This window comes from Micromys minutus (assembly GCF_963924665.1).
Source record: "Micromys minutus genome assembly, chromosome: 19".
Lineage (NCBI taxonomy): Eukaryota > Metazoa > Chordata > Mammalia > Rodentia > Muridae > Micromys > Micromys minutus.
This window is the reverse complement of record NC_137954.1, coordinates 25,400,583-25,420,215: the sequence shown is the minus strand read 5'-3', so window position 1 is coordinate 25,420,215 and position 19,633 is coordinate 25,400,583. Positions and strand designations below refer to the sequence as shown.

General features: G+C 46.9%; 1 protein-coding gene across 4 annotated transcripts; it reads left to right on the top strand.

The window, feature by feature from the left end:
* The first annotated feature begins 1,378 nt into the window (after positions 1-1,378).
* Positions 1,379-8,828, top strand: DNPEP (aspartyl aminopeptidase). Of its 4 annotated transcripts, XM_080933391.1 has the most exons (16): positions 1,491-1,722; positions 1,816-1,937; positions 2,047-2,140; positions 2,222-2,310; positions 2,408-2,521; positions 2,767-2,892; positions 3,084-3,214; positions 3,427-3,502; positions 3,606-3,713; positions 4,354-4,431; positions 5,388-5,471; positions 6,391-6,551; positions 6,734-6,773; positions 6,882-6,983; positions 7,928-8,095; positions 8,682-8,828. In XM_080933391.1, exons 3-16 carry the CDS (start codon positions 2,053-2,055, stop codon positions 8,730-8,732), a joined length of 1,416 nt encoding a protein of 471 aa, XP_080789517.1. In that variant the 5' UTR covers positions 1,491-1,722; positions 1,816-1,937; positions 2,047-2,052; the 3' UTR covers positions 8,733-8,828. The 4 variants fall into 4 exon arrangements, with proteins under 4 accessions (XP_080789516.1, XP_080789517.1, XP_080789519.1 ...); XM_080933390.1 differs by lacking the exons at positions 1,491-1,722; positions 1,816-1,937 and adding an exon at positions 1,379-1,478; XM_080933393.1 differs by lacking the exon at positions 1,816-1,937 and having other exon boundaries at positions 1,491-1,659.
* Positions 8,829-19,633: the final 10,805 nt, after the last annotated feature.

Sequence of the window (19,633 nt, the reverse complement as noted above, 5' to 3'; positions counted from 1 at the left end):
TGGTTATGAACCACTATGTGTTTGCTGGGAACTGAACTCAGGACCTCTGGAAGAACAGTCTTAACCGCTGAGCCATCTCCAGCCCCGTATGGATGAATTTTAAGATTGCTACTTAACATTCTTGCGCAGAAACATAATATTGGAACTGTCTCCAAAAATACACGGGTTTGCTTCTTTTACCCCTACCCCACCCCCGATTGTTCTAAGAAGTAGAAGAGCCAGCAGGGGCGGCTCCTGCCTGTATCTCCACCAACTGGAAGATTGAGGCAGGAGTGCCATGGATTCGAGGTCAACCTGGGCTACATATAAGTTCTGTAAAAGTCTGAACAAAACTGAAACCCTGTATAAAGGAAAAAAAAATTATGAGTATCAGAATCAAATACCAGGACTGTGTGATCTTGAAAAGGTCTCTGACTTCTGTGTTCCTCGGAGACCTGAATAGCGTAACATTTAATCAAGGTCGATAGAGAATGACCTACGAAGCCTCTTGCAGTTGTTCTAGGCTCTGCAAACAAATTCATGGAGTCAAAAGCCCAGCTGTGCCATTCATAACTAGAAGCAGATTAATCTCATTCCGTTAATTCATCTACAAGATGCTGACAGTAAAACTGTGAGGATTACATGCGATAACATGTTTAAATTTATAAGCTCTTTGGTGTCCCTATGAATATTTAGCCACAGGGTGCTTCTTACTGTATCCCTAGGAGCACAGGTCAGCAGTTGTGCTAACACCGCCGGCGCGCTAGAAGGCGCTGTTGCCGCAGTGGGCTGCCCTGCCTAGGGTGCTCCAGGATCTGAACGCCTCCCGTCAGCTTCAAGACTGCTGACAAAGGGAAGGGCGGAGCGGTCAATGCCAGTAGGACGCTGCCTGAGGGAGGCGGCGCGAGAAGTAGTAGGAGCGGAGACTGCGAGGAAGACTTGAAGGGGCGGAGCTAGAGGAGCAGAGGGCGCAGGGTCTGAAGAGTAGGCCTGACGGGGCGGAGCTAGTGGATCAATGAGGGCGGGGCATAATACGTAGCTCCTAATTGGGCAGAGCTAGTGGAGCAGCGGGGCGGGGAGCGGTATGACTGGAGCTGACTAGTCCACGTGGTTAGAACACAGCCTGATTGGGCGGGGGGAGGTCCGTGAGGCGGGAGCGGAACCGGAACGTGTCCTGACAGGGGCGGAGCTCTCGGAGTAGGGAGGGCCGGACGCGGCCTGACTGGCGCAGAGCAGTCCGCGTGTTTGGAACGAGGCCTGACGGGAACAGAGCGAGAAGCGGGGGCGGGGCGGAGCCCGACCGAGGCTTGACAGGGGCGGAGCTCGAGGAGCAGCGGGGGCGGGGCGAGGCCTGGTAGAGGCGGAGACCCGGTGGGGCCTGACGAGAGGCGGAGCCCACAGCTCGGCGAAGGCGAGGCCTGATCGGGGAGGGAGGAGCGGAGAGGCCGGGGCGGGCCGAAGTCCGACCCCCTTGAGAGGAGTGCGGTGGGGCCATGCAGGTGGGTGGCTGCCGGCGGTCCCGCCTCAACTTCGGCTCGGCAGCCGGCCGCGCGCCCTTTCGGAGCTAAGTTGAAGGCGGCGCCGAGACCGGCGCACTCCGTTTCAAAGTAAAACAAACCCTCCGGAGGTCTGACCTTCCCGGAGCCGGAAGGGCTGTCCAGTGACTGGGAGGGAGGACAGGTGAAGTAGTGCTTTGATTCCGGACACGGTGGCGCGCCGGCTAGTGGCCTTTTCGGATTTGAGGTCCGCTCCCTAGCGGGATTTCCTGGCTGGGCGGGACGTGGGTTGGGATTTAGGGGGCCGGTCTAATTATCTGATTTGGGGCGGGCCTTTCAGATCCTGTCGCTTCAGGGACAAAACTGGGTGGAGGTCCTCTAGCCCTGGGACTGAACCTTTGAGCCTAGAGTGGTCGAGCTAGGAATCCACGCCTGTCGCTAGTGAATCCCCCGGAAGCCGAGGTTGAGCCTTGGGAGTTCTCATTTCTAGGGGGTTGGATCCTCGGAGTTCGGGCGAGAAGAGTGGTCCTAGACTCGGCAGCAGCTTGAACTCCCCCTTCCCCCTTCGTAGGTGGCCATGAACGGCAGAGCTAGGAAAGAGGCCATCCAGGCCACAGCCAGGGAGCTCCTCAAGTTTGTGAACCGGAGTCCCTCTCCTTTTCACGGTAGGTGACTATAGTTTGGCTGGGGGGGGGGGGGGTGTGATTTGACCAACTTCCATCGCTGTGAGAGCTCTTTTCCTACAGTCGTGGCCGAGTGCCGCAGCCGCCTCCTACAGGCTGGCTTCCGTGAACTCAAGGAAACAGAGGGCTGGGATATCTTACCAGAAAACAAGGTACTGAGGGATAGTGTGGGGGCAGACCCAGTTTCAAAGTCCTGTGTTCCGGGTCATTAAGCAACTCACGCCCCTATCTTTCAACTCTCTCCCCCAGTACTTCTTAACCAGAAACTCCTCCTCCATCATTGCTTTTGCTGTGGGGGGCCAGTATGTTCCTGGCAATGGCTTCAGCCTCATTGGGGCTCACACGGACAGTCCCTGCCTCCGGGTAAGGAGTTAGGACTTGGCTGGACTGAAGGGAGGTGCAGGGACAGTTGGGATGAAGAGATCCAGGAGGTACAACTTAGGAGGCCCTATCCCACAGTTCTGGGAAGAAGGTAGACCCCCCCATGCTCCCTGCCCCCCACTTTAAGCTGTCAAACTGATGTGATAGTTGCTCTGTATAACTTATTACCCGAGTCTCACTTCCAGATGTTGTCTTTCAGACATTCCCTTTCTCGTTTTTCTGCTCAGGTGAAACGCAAGTCTCGGCGAAGCCAGGTGGGCTACCACCAGGTCGGTGTAGAGACCTATGGTGGTGGGATCTGGAGCACATGGTTTGACCGGGACCTGACCTTGGCTGGACGAGTCATCATCAAGGTGGTATAGAGGGGCTAGGAACTGGGGAGGTTCTCACTTCGGCAGCCTGAAGATTGAATGTCACATGTCTTCAGTGTACCAGTGAAGAGTCCTCGTGGGGAAGAGGGGACATGGTTATTCTGGGTTTAGTAAGGGATTTTATCAGCTGGATTTGGGAGGTACCCAGTTCTGACCTGGCCAGTTGGCCACAGTGCCCTACCTCAGGCCGACTGGAGCAGAGGCTTGTACATATAGAGCGGCCCATCCTGCGCATCCCACATCTGGCCATCCACCTGCAGCGCAATATCAATGAGAACTTTGGGCCTAACACAGAGATGCACCTGTAAGTACATCAAGGGCTGTGGTGGCTGTGAGGGGTGGGATATGGTACTGGGTAATAGAGGGTCCCATGGGGGACCAGAGGACCACCTCTTAGTGGCCATAATCTAGTTCTACTTTTGTAAACCACTTCTACCCATGTGGGGAGTGCACTGGGAGCCGGAGGACCAGAAGAGCCTATGTTCATGGCTGTTCCTCTCCCTTCTCTCCCCACAGAGTCCCTATTCTTGCCACAGCAGTTCAGGAAGAGCTGGAGAAAGGGACGCCTGAAGCAGGGCCTCTCAGCGCTACTGTAAGAAGCACCTCTGCCCCAGGGAGGGTGGGCAGAGTGGAAGCAGATGGTCCTTTAGGAAGGGGCAAAGAGACGAGCAGGTCCAACCTCTCCTGCCTTACAGGATGAGCGGCACCACTCAGTCCTCATGTCCCTGCTCTGCACCCATCTGGGACTGAGTCCTGACAACATCATGGAGATGGAGCTCTGCCTGGCAGACACCCAGCCTGCAGTAAGGAGTGGCTGGGGGATCTTGTGGGGTTCTCCTGAGGCCCTGCCAACCATAGCACATCCCCGGAAGCCCCCTAAGTCTCATCCTTGTTCTTCCCAGTAGGGGGCACCTCCTCTGCTTTCAGTAGTTCCCAAATAAGCAGAGCATCTCCCCAGGAGACCCTCCTTCCGAGATTGGGTGTGATGTGTGATGTGGGGCCTGTCTGTTTTGACCTATGCTGGCTCTGAACCTCTTAGGGCAAGAGGCCTGGTGCCTTCCAAATGCTAATTAGGGAGCTGCTAAATCTTTGGATCCTTGGGCCTAAGTTTCTTTTAGCTGTTTTCTTCCTTTTAGTTGGCATTGTTTTGTGTTTTTTCTAGACAGGGTTTCTCTGTGTAGCCATGGCTATCCTAGAACTAGATAGACCAGGCTGGCTTTGAACTCAAAGATCCACCTGCCTCTGCTGTCCCAGTGGTAGGATCAAAGATGTGCCGCCCCTCCAGTAAAGGTCAGATGCTGTAGGCTGCCTTTCCTGGCCTTCATTCTCTGCTGAACAGCAGGAATAGTTTCCTGAACCAACAGTCAAGAGTTACTCTGACCCTTGGGAACAGGGAGAAGTAGTGAGGGGCTGGGCTCTTAGGTATTCATCCTGTCTTTCTAGGTCCTGGGTGGAGCCTATGAAGAGTTCATCTTTGCTCCTCGACTGGACAATCTGCACAGCTGCTTCTGTGCCCTGCAGGTGAGGTGCCAGAGCACCCAGGCAACATGAGAGGTGGGGAGTTGAGAATTGAGGTGGGGGCGCCCAAGAAGTGGTGAGAGGTGGCTACTTAGACAGGCCTTCACCCTGTTGGCTCAGGGAAGGGCCAGTATGCTGCAGCCTTGGCATCACTATTACTGTGCTGGTGTAGGACCTGGAGCTGAGGTGTGGAGCTGACAGTGGGGTGCCATGGTGTCTTCTACTTTTCCTTAATGACCTCTGTCTGAAAGCAAAGGCTTGCCACCATGAAAAACAATCTCACTTTCTGCTTCTCATTCTGCCTCTGACTTAAGGCTCCTCTTTGCCCCCTACCAGCCTTCTTTGTGATCCTTGGGACCTCAGTAGGGCTATCTGTACCTCTTGGTCACCCTCATGTTCTTCACTCTCTCTCTTCCCTAGTCAGGCTGTTTTTCAGCTTTCTACCCTTTTCCCTTCTGCTTTTTAACTTGCCTTTCCCTGCCTGGCTTGTGGTTGGAGACAGGCCTTGGGTAGTAATTGTAGATCTGGGGCCTGTGTCTGCTTCTGAGCCAACCAGCTGGGCATGTTTAGAGCTGTTAGCGGAAGCCCATCAGTTTGACTGATTGATCTTCATAATCATTGGCCTTCCAGGACTTACGTTTTATGTTTTCAACATTATCCTCCTGCCTTCTACATGGGAGTCTAGGAGAGCAAATACCCAGAGAGAATGCATTTACTTATTTCATTAGAAAGGTCTTCCTAGGGCTGGAGAGATGGCTCAGCCATTAAAGGCTAGGCTCACAATCAAAAATATAAGAAAGGTCTTCCTCTGCCCTCTGCCAGACAGTGCCCGAAGACAAAGGTTGCTGAGAGCCCAGCCCACTTCACTGGAGGGCAGCATATCCCTCTCAGGTACTGGCAGACAAAGTTTTAAGAAGCAAAAGGTCAGGGATGATGAGCCTGTCTCCTTTCCCATCTAGGCATTGATTGATTCCTGTGCATCCCCTGCCTCCCTGGCCAGGGACCCACATGTGCGCATGATCACGCTCTACGACAATGAAGAGGTATGTGGAGGGCTGGGTCAGAGGTCCCTCGGTGGAGTACTCAGTCACTACCTGTGGCCGACACTTGGAGTGAGCCAGGGCATTCTAGAGACCCCAAAGAGGGAGGAAGGAGAGCTGCCAGTGCTTTAGCTCTTGTTCCCTTCTGGCTCTGCATAGATCCTTGTAAAGATTCTGTAGCCCATATTCTCTTGTGTACCTTGCTGCATTCCTGCCCCAAGGACGGGGGCACTGCACAGGTCATCCTTTCAGGGCTGTGACTTGGCACATAGTATGTTCTCAGCTGTGTGTTTGGCTATAATCTTGAGATGCTGTAATGGAATTTAACAGGTAGCTAGTGCTCTTTCGTGTAACTCCCTGAGTCAGTTAGCAGTTAGGACTGGTCTATCCCTGGCCATCTTACCGACACCCAGTCAGCAATAAAGGAGAGGGCAGAGAATGGATGCCTGTGTCTTCCAGAGTGTGGTCCAGAAATGAGACTCATTATTACTTACATTCACAGAACTTAGTGTGGCTACATTCAGCTATGAAGGAAACAGAGTGCTGTCTCTAGCTGGGGAGTTAGTTGTGTAGCTTTAGCTTGGATCTTCTGTTTTAAAACATATCATGGATAGTTAATAGTCACGTGGATCAAGGGAAATTATTCAGGGTGTTGTGACACCTGCTGAGCCCTAGATGGAAGTGTGGAGAGCAGAGTGGAAATCCGGTCAGTAAGTGCTATTTTTAACCCTTAAATGACTGGGAATTACTCTGACCCCAGTCCACTGTCGGTTCAGAAGTGATCAGGGCTTCGGAAAGTCTCTAAGGATACCTGTCTCTACCAAGTGACTCAGGTGGATCCTGGGCCATTCTGAACACTGAGCTCCTCTTACAGTCCAGGCCCATGTCCAGATTCTCACAGTCCAATCTCTGCCATCTCCAGGTGGGGTCAGAGAGTGCACAGGGAGCACAGTCTCTGCTGACAGAGCTGATACTACGGCGCATCTCAGCCACACCTCAGCGTCTGACTGCCTTCGAGGAGGCCATACCTAAGTCCTTCATGATCAGTGCAGACATGGCACATGCTGTGCACCCAAACTACTCGTGAGTCTACATACCAGACAGTACTTATGCTAGCGATGGCAGAAACATTTGTTCTGATACTCTTGACATGCAAGGCTAGGTGGGAGAGAGTGCCATGAGCCATTAGAGCCGTCTGCCTTGGAAGGGGCGGTGGTTGATGACCACCACTACAGTGTACCATCCTGATCTTTATCACCTCTCAGGGACAAGCATGAAGAAAACCACCGGCCCTTGTTCCATAAGGTAAGATGCTGCTTCTCAAAGATGTGGTGGCTTGGCCGACCCTGGCCTATGTGGTTCACACAGGCTTTACATCATATCTCTGTTCTGTTTCCCCTTGACTTTTCCCAGGGTCCTGTGATCAAGGTGAACAGCAAGCAGCGGTACGCCTCTAATGCAGTGTCCGAGTCCATGATTCGAGAGGTGGCTAGCCAAGTTGGGGTGCCCCTGCAGGTGAATGTGCATCTTTTCTGGGAAGGCTTGGTAGAGGGAACAGGATGAAGACATAAGCCAATGTGCCCCCAGTAAGTAGGGAGCATAGGAGATACTTCAGTGAAGGGAGTCCCAGTAAATGAGAAGATTGGGGTTTTGGATGCAGAGCTAGGTGCAGTGCTGGCTTGGTTGTGGTGACTTTGGTCTAGTTTGCTAAGCACCCTAAGACTGAGTTTAGTGTGCCCATCTGTAAAGTGAGGATGATAATAAACCCTGCCCTGTTGGTTTCTGTAAGGATTACTCCTACCACCTGGTAGGTTAGTCCTGCCCCTTTTCCTTCTAATACCCCAACAATCTCTGTTGTCTTTTTTTCTTAATCCTGAACCCAGAAGGCATATTCAGGACTGGAGAGCCTAGGATCCCAAGTGTTCATTTTCCTCTGGCCTGAAATCACCCATCATTGTCCTCAGTTGCACTGCATGTATACACATGTATTTCATGTCAGGGATTGGGCCCAGGGCAGTCTAGCCATCAATGGACAACACCCATGTTCTGGGAGAGGCAGGACTAGACAAGGGTTGTCTGCGTCAGTGTCTCCATCTTGTCCATGTAGTGTCTGATTATTCCACTCACAGAGAGGTCTCTGGGAGGAAGTGAGAGGCAGCTGCTGAGAAAGAAATACTGTGAGATGGTCCAGAGAAAGAACATCTCAACCAGAGGGAACAGAAAGAACGAACCCCAGGGGGAATAGAAAAGAGTTAGTTCAGTAGCAGGAGAGAAGGCCAGAGTCGAGAGCAGGAGGGACAAGAAAAGAGATTCGTCCAGACCAGTTTGCTTCTGAGGCTCTTTTCCTGGTGCCAGGCCTCAACTTCTTTGCATATGCCCCGTGGCTCTAAGGTAGCTTCCTCCTTGATCTTAGTGATCATATCTAGTGTTTAACTTGTGACCTCTCTTTCTCTCACTAGGACCTCATGGTCAGGAATGACTCCCCGTGTGGTACCACCATTGGACCTATCTTGGCTTCTCGACTGGGGCTTCGGGTGCTGGACTTAGGCAGCCCCCAACTGGCCATGCACTCTATCAGAGAGACAGCCTGTACCACTGGAGTTCTTCAGACCCTCACCCTTTTCAAGGTAACTCCCACCTGGCCCTCAGCTCCACCAGTAAGTGGCTAGTCTCAGTGCTGGGGGCTGACTGTTGTACAAAAACAGTCCCCGTGTCAGGCTCAATCACTAACAAAGTGTGAGGTAAGCAGGTCATAAGAAGTCAGTGTTCAGAGGCTTTAGTCCATGGCCAGCCGCCTGTTGATTTGAGGCCTGTGATCATGGCGAGAACATGTGCTAGAGGAATCTGCTACCCTGAGACTCGATGGGGAAGAGAGGGGGTTTTGGGGAAGAGAAGGGGTTGTGGGGAGGAAGAGGAAGAAAATGGGTTCTAGTATCCATCAAAGGTATGCTTCATCCCAGGTGACCTAACTTCTTCAGGCCCTACTGTCTCCCTATAATGCCAAGCCTTTAACACAGGCTATGCCCTTCCTCATTTTCAAGGCCTCAGAGGGAGGTGGTTGGCTAGAAAGGGCCCGAGGGCTGAGGAGACAGGCATCAAGTGTAGAAGCCTGGGTGCTTCTGTTACTAGACCTGGAGGTGATGGGAGGTAAGTGGTGAGACATTGCCGTCTGCTCCCTCACTAATTCCCAGTTCCTTCTGCCTCTCATTGTAGGGCTTCTTCGAGCTGTTCCCTTCTGTAAGCCGTAACCTCTTCGTGGACTGAGGCCTCTTGCCAAGATTTGTCTTTGCCCCCTTTGATTGAGAGGGGAGGATCTCAGTTTAGCTGATGTTGGATTATTAAAGTAGATTTTTCACTTCAGCTCTATTGTGCTTTCTCTGAAGCCGCAGGGTGGGGGGTTGAGGCTGGTCTGAACCTCTGGAGCCAGACCAAAGGTGAAGGTCAGGTGCAGGTCAAAGGTTGTCCCTCCTAGCATCTCACCTGAACCAGAAGCTCCTGTTTACAAGGGACTTCACACCACTTGTTATTTTATTAATTTATTTTATGTGAGTGAATGTTTTGCCTGCTTGTATGCATATATGTGTCCTGTGCCCAAAGAGATCAGAAGGCATTGGTCCTTTTGGAACTGTAGTGACGAGCCACCATGTGAATGCTGGAAACTGAACCCAGGTCCTCTGCAAGATAACAAGGGAATGAACACTGAGGCATCCCTCCAGCCCCAGCTTCACACTTCTCAGAGCACTGCCATTCACTATGATTTCAATCACCCAGACTTTTTTGTATTGGTTATTTTATTTATTTACATTTCAAACGTTAACCCCCTTCCCAGTTTTCGTCCCACAAACTCCCCATCTCCTTCCCCAGACCTCAGACTTTTGAGAGGTTAGGACGTGAGAACATTGGCCTCTCCTGCAGAAGATCGAAGTTCAGTTCCCAGCACCTACAGAGTGGCTCATAGCCCTCTAACTCCAATTGCAGGAGAACCAGTGCCTTTCTTCTGGCCTCCATGGACACTGCATGTACACTCATGTTATGTATAAACATACGTGCAGGGAAAACACTCATGCACATAAAAGTCTTTAAAAAAAAGATGGTTCAGCAAAACCATGTATGTGTATGTACTGTATAAACCGATTTATTTACCAACTGGTTCAAAAGTATTGACTCTGGAGAGACTGTGGTTATATTATCTCAAGTTTCATATGTATTTAAGTCTTTCATATTAAAAAATGCAGATAAAGTTTTAAAAGTTCAAGAAGGAGTGGTGGGGAAAGAAATCCCAGTAGAATGAAGTGCATGGGGGCGCATGCCTGTGCCCCACTACCCACTGTAGAGGTTGGGACCAGAAGATCCAGTCTGAAACTGTCCTTGGCTGTATAGAACATGTCTCAAGAAACAAAACAAAGCCAAAATAAGCTGACTATTTCTCAAACTGCTGTGTAAAAGGAGATTATAGAGCCAGGGCACAGGGCTGTGCTTCAGTGGCTAACACTCCTTACAAAAGCCTGAGGGCCTGAGTTCAGCTCTCAGCTCCCATGTGAAAACCTGTGTGCTGTAACCCAGTGCTTAGGAGGTAAAGACGGGGGTCAGAAGGACACACTAGCCCTCAGCCTGGTTATAGTTTCAGTGTGAGACTCTGTCTTAAGGAAGTAAAGTGGGAGAGAGCAAATGCCACCTGCCATCCTCACCTTAGAGGGGATGTGAGCTACCATGTAGGTGTAGATGCACACGCCTGCGTGCACAGGAGTGTATATATGATACACACAATTACAAATCAAAAAGAAATAGGTGGACTATACTAAAAAGCTTGCCAGACTCAGTATTTTCAAAATTAGCTGTTTGATCCACATGGCTGAAGTTAAGATGGAGGATGATAGCCCTAGCCTTGGCAAATTGTGGATGACTTTGGTACCATGAGTGGTGACCTTTCAAGCAATCCAAAGTTTTTGAAATTCTGAGATTGGGCTGGAGAAATGGCTCAGCGGTTAAGAGCACTGACTGTCCTGAGTTCAATTCCCAACAACCGCATGGTGGCTCACAACCATCTGTAATGAGATCTGATGCCCTCTTCTGGTGTGCCTGAAGACAGCTACAGTGTACTTATTTATAATAAATAAATAAATCTCTAAAAAAAAGGAAGTTTTGAGATTGGTGTAGACCATAGACTGTGACATAGTTGACATCTACTAACAGGCCCCACAGTTGGTGACTTTACACTGGGGAGGAGTGTTTTCTGCTGTGTGATTCAACTCAGATAGTGATCCCTGTGACTTTGTCACTAGTAGCTCCTTACCAGGACTCACCCTGGCAGCAAAAAGTCGGCTGCTGTCTACGGCTGAGTCAGCAGGGCTGTTATGGGTACCATATCAGTTCCTTTTATGTCATGATAAAATTCCATGACTAAGAAATTTATATAAGGAAGAGTTTGTGGGGCTTATTGTTCCAGACATAGAATTCATCATGGAGGGAGATCACACCCCAACAGGACAGAAAGGAAGACAGTGAACTGAAATGAGGTCACAAGCTCTTAAAGCCCACACCTAATGATGACATGCTTTCAAGGCAGTGTCTCTCAAAGGCTCCATAACCTTCCCAAATGGTGCCACCAACTGGGAGGGGACCAGTTCAAAACTTTAGTCTCTGGGGGGCCATTGCTCATTCAAACCACTACAGGTGTCTCTCTAGCTTTAATTGAGAGTCCCCATGTGATCAAGGACTCCTTAGGATTGCTCTAACTGGATGAGCTGTTCAGTGAGGTTTCAGATGACCTGGTTACAGTGTGTGAGACCACCATGGCCAAATTCAGGAACAGACATTTAGTACTTTTCCCTACAGGACTGTGGGGGGAGGGATAAAAGGTACTATTTATTTACATTTGGGTTGCATCCGTGACCAAAGTAAATGTCTGACTTAGAAAACGTGTAAGAAGGACTTAGACAAGAGATCAAAGGGCAGATAATAATGAACCCTGCCCTTCGTTTCCTTGATGACTTCTCTAATTGGTTTTATGTGCATAGTTAGTCAGACCAAGGGCTCCTGGAGATTTTGTTGTTGTTGAAATTTTACAGCTATTAGACACACTTAAAAAAAGGTGGACAAAACATCGCCTGTATGATCTAATTTTTTGTTTGCTTTGATGTTGGTCTTTTTGAGACAGGGTCTTGCCATGCAGTTCAGGGAAAGAGTCTGTACCTCCTTTTAGAAGCAGTTTCTCTGGTATTATGTATATCAGTCAGAATTGTATGCTTTTGAGTTGGCCAAGATGAGAGAATCCTTTAAGACAGGGCCTCTCATATACCACAAGCTAGCCTTAAGCTGATCCTCCTTCCTTAGAGCCCAAGTATTAGGATTATAGTATTGATTCATTTAAATTTTACCTCAATGAAACCAAAAACATTTTAAAAATCAAGTCTTCACTGGCCACACTTTAGAAGATGTTATTGATGGGCGTCTTTGTTTAGCGATCGCCTTCTGAATACCCCTTTGTGAATGTGTCTTTGTGCTCTGTATACACATTAATAAGAACAAGATGAACAATCCAATAAAAATGGGCAGTGAGTGAATAACAACTTCACAAGCAAGAGTATCCAAGTAGCTCAGTGTTACTCAACAAGGAAACACCACGTGGAGGTCTGGAGCAATAGCTCAGTGGAAAAAGTTCTTGCTACGCTTATATGAGGACTGAAATTGCATCCCTAGCACTCATATAAAAGCCAAGGAGGCTTAGTGTGCCACTTTGCCGTCCACCTCTTCCTCCTTATTTGGAAACAAGCATCTTTCTCTTGGTGTTTTTAGAGTTTTAGATAGGGCCATGTAATATTAATATGTGTTCTTTGTGGTTATCTGTCCTTACGTGTTTTCACTAGAATAATCAGGGTAAGTCCTAATTGGTTATTCCTATGGACTAGTATTTAGTCAGTAAGCTGCCTAATGGAACTGTAATTACCCCCTGCACACACACACACACACACACACACACACAGAGAGAGAGAGAGAGAGAGAGAGAGAGAGAGAGAGAGAGAATTATATGTATATAGTGGAGTTCTGAGAAGATGGTCGGGTTGGTTTCCTGCTTTATTGCTCTGCCTTATTTCCTTGAGTCTCTCATTGAACTTAAAGCTGGGCTGATAGCAGACAAGCCCTGGCAGTCCTCCTGTCTCCATGTCTCTCTGCCCCCAAGTGCTGAAGTTACTGACAGACAAGCCATACTCAGCTTTGTACATGGGCTCTAGGGATTTGAACTCTGGTCCTCAAGATTACACAGCAGTCATCTCCTCAAACAGACCCCTTTCTATTTTTGAAACAAAATCTTCCTAAGTTACCTTGCAGGGCCTTGAGCTTGGAGTTCTCCCTCAGCCTCTTGAGTAGCCAGAATTGCTACAAGGGCCAGCTTATTTTCTGAGTCATTACTTCCATTTGATGGTATTTTATTTAGGATTTTTGCATCTGTATTTATAAATAAATTAATTTGCAGAACTATCTAGTTTAGATACCAATGTAACTCTGACTTCAGAGACTTTCTTTTTTAATGTTCCGGACATTTTAAATAGCATTGGGACTTTTGGAAATCTATAGAGTCAGTCTTTCTGACAAACTATGGATTTAATATTGTTTTGGGAAATTGTTTTATAACTTTATCATGTAGAACGTAGTATTTCATGTAAATACTCATGTAGGCATTAACATTTATCTACACAATGTTTATAATGTCTCTTACTAAAGTTTTTTCATATGTTTGTTTGCTTCTGTTAAATTACTCCTCCTTCTCTCTTCTTTCCTTTCCTTCCTGGTTCTTTTTTCTGTTCTTTTATCACCCCTTTTCCCTTCTTTGTCTAAGATTTGCTAATTCCTCTTTTTTTCTTAGCTAGAACTTTGATATATGATTCCCCACCCCCACCTCGAGTACCAACATTTTACTTAGGTATTGCTCAGTGTGGTCGTAACAAACCCTGGTGTGGGTCATGTCCATCCCTGGCTCTCACTGAGTGGTGACTGCACTTTGTAAGCCAGAGTTAACAGGCAAGATGCTGCTGGTGACCGCTGTTCCTTGTGTTGATGGTGAAGATAGAACTTCAGCACCACAGAGGCTGGATGGCAGTGCTCTGCCATCAGTCTGTGGTCTTCTGTGCCTTAACTCTGACGTCTTTCTTTGTGCCCATTTCAACTTAACTGATTTTTGTAGGTTGTCTAAAGAGATTCAGACTCTGGCAGCTGCTGTGATTCTTTGGAGACAGCCCGTGTTATTTGTAATAGAAACATGGTGAAGGTCCTTATTGGTGATCCTTTCAGAAACTCTCCTCTACCCCTCCTGTGGATGAGGTCCCACTTCCAGCTGTTAATATCTAGACGTCTTTGCCTGAGCACTTCCTTCTGCTGCTTGACTATTTTTTCTTTTCCTTTTCCTTTTGTATGTGTATGAGTTTTTTGCCTGTGCATGTGTATGTGCACCATGTACGTACCTGGTGCCCAGAGAGGTCAGAGGAGGGCATCAGGTCTCATGTAACTGAAGATAGACATGACTGTGGTGATGGGAACTGAACCTTGGTCCTTTGCAAGAACAACAAATACACTGAAAAGACTTCTACTCTTGCCAGTGAAAGTGCTAAGGACTTCCTTCCTGCCCTGTCCTGCAGGGCAGCTCTATCCTGGCACAAGAAAGCTTTTATGTGTGAATCCCCACTTCTGTCTTGAGTGAGACCGCTCTGAGCTGGGAGAGTCACAGTCATTCATCGGCAATACTAAGGTCCAGAGTCCAGCCGCATGGCTGCCCTTTGTCTGCTGCTGTTCAGCACTGGGATAAAAAAATGTGAGCAGCTTAGCTTTACACTCAAGTCTTTGTCTCAGGGTCTGCTACTGGGGAGAATCCTGCTACCCTGGGTCAGAATCCCTTTCACAATGAGAACTGACAAGAATGACTGCTCTTAGCCACTTCTACAGAAGAGCGGCAATCAACAGGTACATAGACTGGAAAGAGAAGGAGCAAAGCTTATTTCTGGATGCCCTTGGCAGCATAGAAAATCCCTAAGATATTCAAATTAATGAGAATATTTATCAAGAATGCTGGCTGAAAAAAAAATCAATACACTGAAATAAATTTCATTCCTATCTCCCAGCAGCGACTAGTTAGAAAATGACATTTTAACGAGGCCTGCTTCTACCAAATATAAGGAATGAAATACCTATGATTAAATATAAAAGGAGTACAAAATCCCTACTGAGAAAATTTGGTTTAAATAATTTGAAAAGGTCTATTTTGTAGATGCAAAATTCACTGTAGAAGTATCCATTTTCCTTCAAACTGATAAATAGGCTCAGTACAATCCTATAAAAATGTTAACAGGTTCCTTCTTGTTCTTGATTTTCTTTTGTGTAATTTTGCAAGCTGAAATGTACACACACACACACATGCACGAATACACACACACACACAGAGGGGGAGAGGCAGAGAGAAAGAGAGAGAAATTGTCAGTATACTTTAATTATATTTATTTAGGGGTTATGCATATGCCAGAGTGCACACATAGAGGTCAGAGGATAACTTGGGGAAGTCAGTCTTGGGAAATGAACTCAAATAGACTTGGTGACAAGTTCCTTACCCACTGAGCCTTCTTGTTGGCTCTAGACAAGATAATACATGCAAACACACACACACACCACATACATATCTTTTCTACCATAATGGGGATGAACACTTATCCCTCTGGCAACAAAAATCAAGAGATGGATGGATGGATGGATAGATAGATAGATAGATAGATAGATAGATAGATAGATAGATAGGTAGGTAGGTAGGTAGCTCTGTCTGTTGTCCTGGAACTCACTGCGTAGAGCAAGATGGCCTTGAGTTCATATAGAGCACCTGCTGTTGTCTCCCAAATACTGGGATTAAAGACATGTGCCACTACACATGGCTCTGCTTAAGATAATTCTGATGAAGATAATGAGCCAAACAGTGTGGAAGCTTATTACAAACCCGCAGTAATTAAGACAGTATATTTATTACTAATTCTAGATGGGCTGACCAAACAGAACAGAGTAGAGGTACACGAATAGCTGATACTTGGCTTATGCCAAATGTGGTAATTCATCTGGCCAGTAAATGAGATGTGAAAATTAAGTATCCATATAGAAAAACGAAATTGGAAAATAATGGAAAAACTAATTACAAGTGTATATTTAACTTAAATGTAAATTGGAGAACAATAAAGTGTCTAGAAAATACTAGATGAAATGCCTTTCTGACTTTGGTTAAACAAGATACAGTAAACACTAAGCACAGAAGATGAGTTTGATCCTGTTAAAATTCAGGCACGGGCTGTGGGTCTGAAGCTGGGTCGTACTATCAAATGTAAGCCCCTGGTTCCAACCCCCAGCACTAGGAGCAAAAAGATTAATTAAGAGAATTAAGGATGGGCATGTAGCATACACCTGTAAATCTCAGGAGGCAGTCAGGAAGTTTGAGACCAGAATGACCCACAGGAAACTTTGTCTCAAAAGCTGAGAAGAAGGTAGATGGGGGAGAGAGACTGAGGGGAGTGGAGAAAGGGGAAATTGTGGCTGGAATGTAATACATGAGAGAAAAAGAAAGAAAAGCACACATCAATGAAAATACGTGTGTTAGTCATCAAACACTAGTTCAACTGTGAAACTGGCTGCGTTTGACCTGTAAAATGTCGAGTTCATACAATTTTTCTGTAAAATATAGATACATATGTAGGCATAAATTTTTTTGCAACCTATTTTAAATAAGGGTTCACCTCTCCTCTAGCCACCACCCAGCAGAGGTAGTGGAAGAGAAAAGTTATTAGGATGTGGGAAGTGGACCTGCTCAGCAAGAGTTCTTTCGGCGTGAGCTCCATCTTCTTTCTCAGCAGTTCAGTCCCATAGCAAACACGAAATCTGACTCAGCAGCTGCAGACCAGTTCTTCAGGCAGGCCGTCAGCACACACACTGACAGCTACAGTCCAGTCCCCTTAGCAGCTGTAATCCAGTCCTGAAGAACTGCAAGGTTTGCCAGCCCGCCTAAGGAGAGGCCGTGGAAGCAGCAAGCTGCCTGCAGTTCTTGGGCGAGTGTCTCTCAATGGTGGCTTTACTACAGCTTGAGCTCAACAACGCTGTGTAAGGTGAACCAATGCAGCATGAGTGTCGGAGCAGACCAAACCAACACTCAGTGCTCATCTCCACGGTGGATCATATTTACACTCCTTCCTCATGTGTCCTTTCTTGTGTTTGCTATATCAAAACATCCTTCCACCTGTGTCTGCTTCGGGAAGACGTCCTTTCGCCTGTGTGCCCCAGCCAGCCATCATTTGACATAACTGACTTTCCCAAAAAACTAGAAGTTTCCACTTCATACATGCTGATACAAATAAAGCACAAATTAAAATCATGAAAAAAAAAAACCTGTACACACCCGTCACAATAACTCTGATTGTTTGTCTTGACCAACAACTTGATTGGATTCTAGCCTCAGTTAATAAGTCTGGTTGGTACTGATCCACGAACTAGAGGGCCCGGGCTGCATAAGATGAATACGAAAGCTGAGCAGAGGCTTCCATGCTTCCTGTTTCCTAACTGTGGATCCAGTGTCACCAGCTAACCCTGTTCCTGTCACCACACCTTCCCTGCCAGGATGGACTCTGGAAGCCAAAACAAACTCTTTGATAGATACTTTCACACACCAGCAGAACAAATAGCAAATATAATACATGTTTAGAAAATTAAATCTATCTGTACCGAATGTTGGTTAAGCACCACAGTCTTAGCGGTAAGGTAACCTGGCATTGGCTTAGGGCATCACTCTGGTGTTATAACGCTGTAACCTAGGTGCACACCCTCAGCAAGTGTGTCTGGTGTGTGTTGAGAGATATGTACGATATGTTTGACTACCATTCCTGAGTTCCAAACTGAAAACAACCCAGGAGCCTGTAACAGTGCAATAGACATTGCCAGAGACAGCAGCTTTGTGGTATCTGGAGAGTACAATTTTAGATATCCCTTTATGTGAAAGAATGCAAAACTACAAATACAAAATTTAGTACTGCGGCAAAAACATGAAGATTATGTTTAAAGGAGACAAGGTATGATGGTTTGAATGATAAATATCCCCTAAAGTCTCTAACATTTGATTGCTTGGTCCTCAGTTGGTGATCCATTTGGAGAGGCTTAGGATGTATGGTTTTGCTAGAGGTGATAATATTCCTGAAGGTAGGTTTGGAAGTCTAAAGACTTCTACTGTCTCTGCTTCCTATTTGTGGTCCAACATGTGAGCTCTCAGCTTTCTGTTCTGGGCACCAAGCCTGCTTGCTGACTCTCTTCCCTACCACAATGGTGATGGGCTCTTTCTTCTTCCTCTGACTTTGTTAGCCCCAAATAAACTTCAGCAAGTAGCTTGGTCATGCTGTCTTATCCCAGAAATAGAAAAATAATTAATACACCAGGCCGCTGAGCTTTAAGGAAAGAATTTGAGATATTGACGGGGTGGGGACTGGGACTCCCTAGGGAGGCTGCAAATGAAACGAAGCCAGATTTGATTCATGATTTACCTGGATAGCATCTGCTCACCTGGCAATCATTTCTCTCCGTTTGCACAGTCACTCTCATTTAAGAGAGCATGAGACAGAGATATTTTATATACTAACGTCCACTTCATTATTCAACACATTTTCTTTTTGACTTTCTACTCTGAGACGAGCTCAATGTCCCAGGCTAGAAACTGAGCACGAGATAGTGAAGGAAACATTCATGTCCTCTGCTCTCTTGGAATTTAGACTCCAGCCGGGTGACATGAATACATCAACAAGGGCATAAGTCAGTACATGGTGATAACACGAAGGTTATGGTGTAGCAGCGATTGTTAAGAAAGTGGAATTGTTGGTGAAATGAAGATAGTGCTGGAATGCAGAGAGAGAAGGTTGGGCCGTGCGGGCCAAGGTCAGGCGGTGTCTTAGTTATTATTCTATCGCTGTGAAGCAGACAAGGCACCTTATAGAAGAAAGCATTCAGTTGGGGGCTTGCTTACGGTTTTGGAGGTTAGTCCATTATCATCATGGTGGGAGTGTAGTGGCAGGCAGGCAGACATGGAGCTGGAGAAGTAGCTGAGAGCTTACATCCTGATCCATAGACAGGCAGCATAAAGAGAAACACTGGGTTTCACATCACTTTTGAATCCTCAAAGCCTGTATCTTCTCCAACAAGGCCACGCCTCCTAATCCTTTTCAAACAGTAATTGGAGACCAAGCATTCAAACATATGGGGTTCGTTCTCATTCAAACCACCACAAGGATTTAGCAATTATTGAAGTGTTAAAGAAATCCTTGAACAGTGTAAGCCAAGAAAGTAACATGCTTGGATTGATAGTTTAGAAAGCTTCCCCCTGGTGCTTGTGACATTATAAGGAGGAGGCAAGTACTCAGCAAATATTTTAAACACCTACAGTGAACTCCTGGAACATACATACTCTGTTAACAGCCATTCCAAGTGCTCAGTAACAGGTAGAAGATGGGTGGTAGCATTGGACCTGGAAAAATTTCGGTTGACAAGAGAAAATGTTTCCCAGAGAAATAATAATAATCTGCAGGAAATGCTAATGACCAAAAAGGAGAACTGGAGAGAGTACCTAGTCACTGATGTTGAATGTTTACCATGTGTCATCCTGATGTGACAGACATCATCCTACAGATGTGGAACCTAGGACACAGAAATGTTACAAAGCTGCTAGCAAGTATATGAGCTTGACTGAAAGCAGTCTCATCCCAGGACACCCAACTATTGTATAGCAGTTTCCTCTGAATTGAAGCATTTCATCCTGGAGGGAAGTTACTTAAGACTCAGGAAGTTCTAAGGGAGGCTTCCTAAGGCTCAAGATCTAAAGGGAGCAAACAACTCAAAAGCCTCAGGAATTCCCTGAAACTTACCAGATCACACTGCCCCCTCCTTCTTCGTGGTTATTTAAGCTGTAAGGACTGTTTACAAAAGGAGTCTCTGAGCTGTGGAACTGCTTGCAGGTTAAGCACAGGTAGCTCTCATGAGTCACTGGGAGGCCTGTCACAGTCATAAGACTGTGATGCTACTGTCTTTTGACTCATCCCTGCTCCTAATCTGTAACCCTTCACTCACAGTCCTGTAAGAAACCCCAATAAACTCATCAATTCATCAAGTTGGAC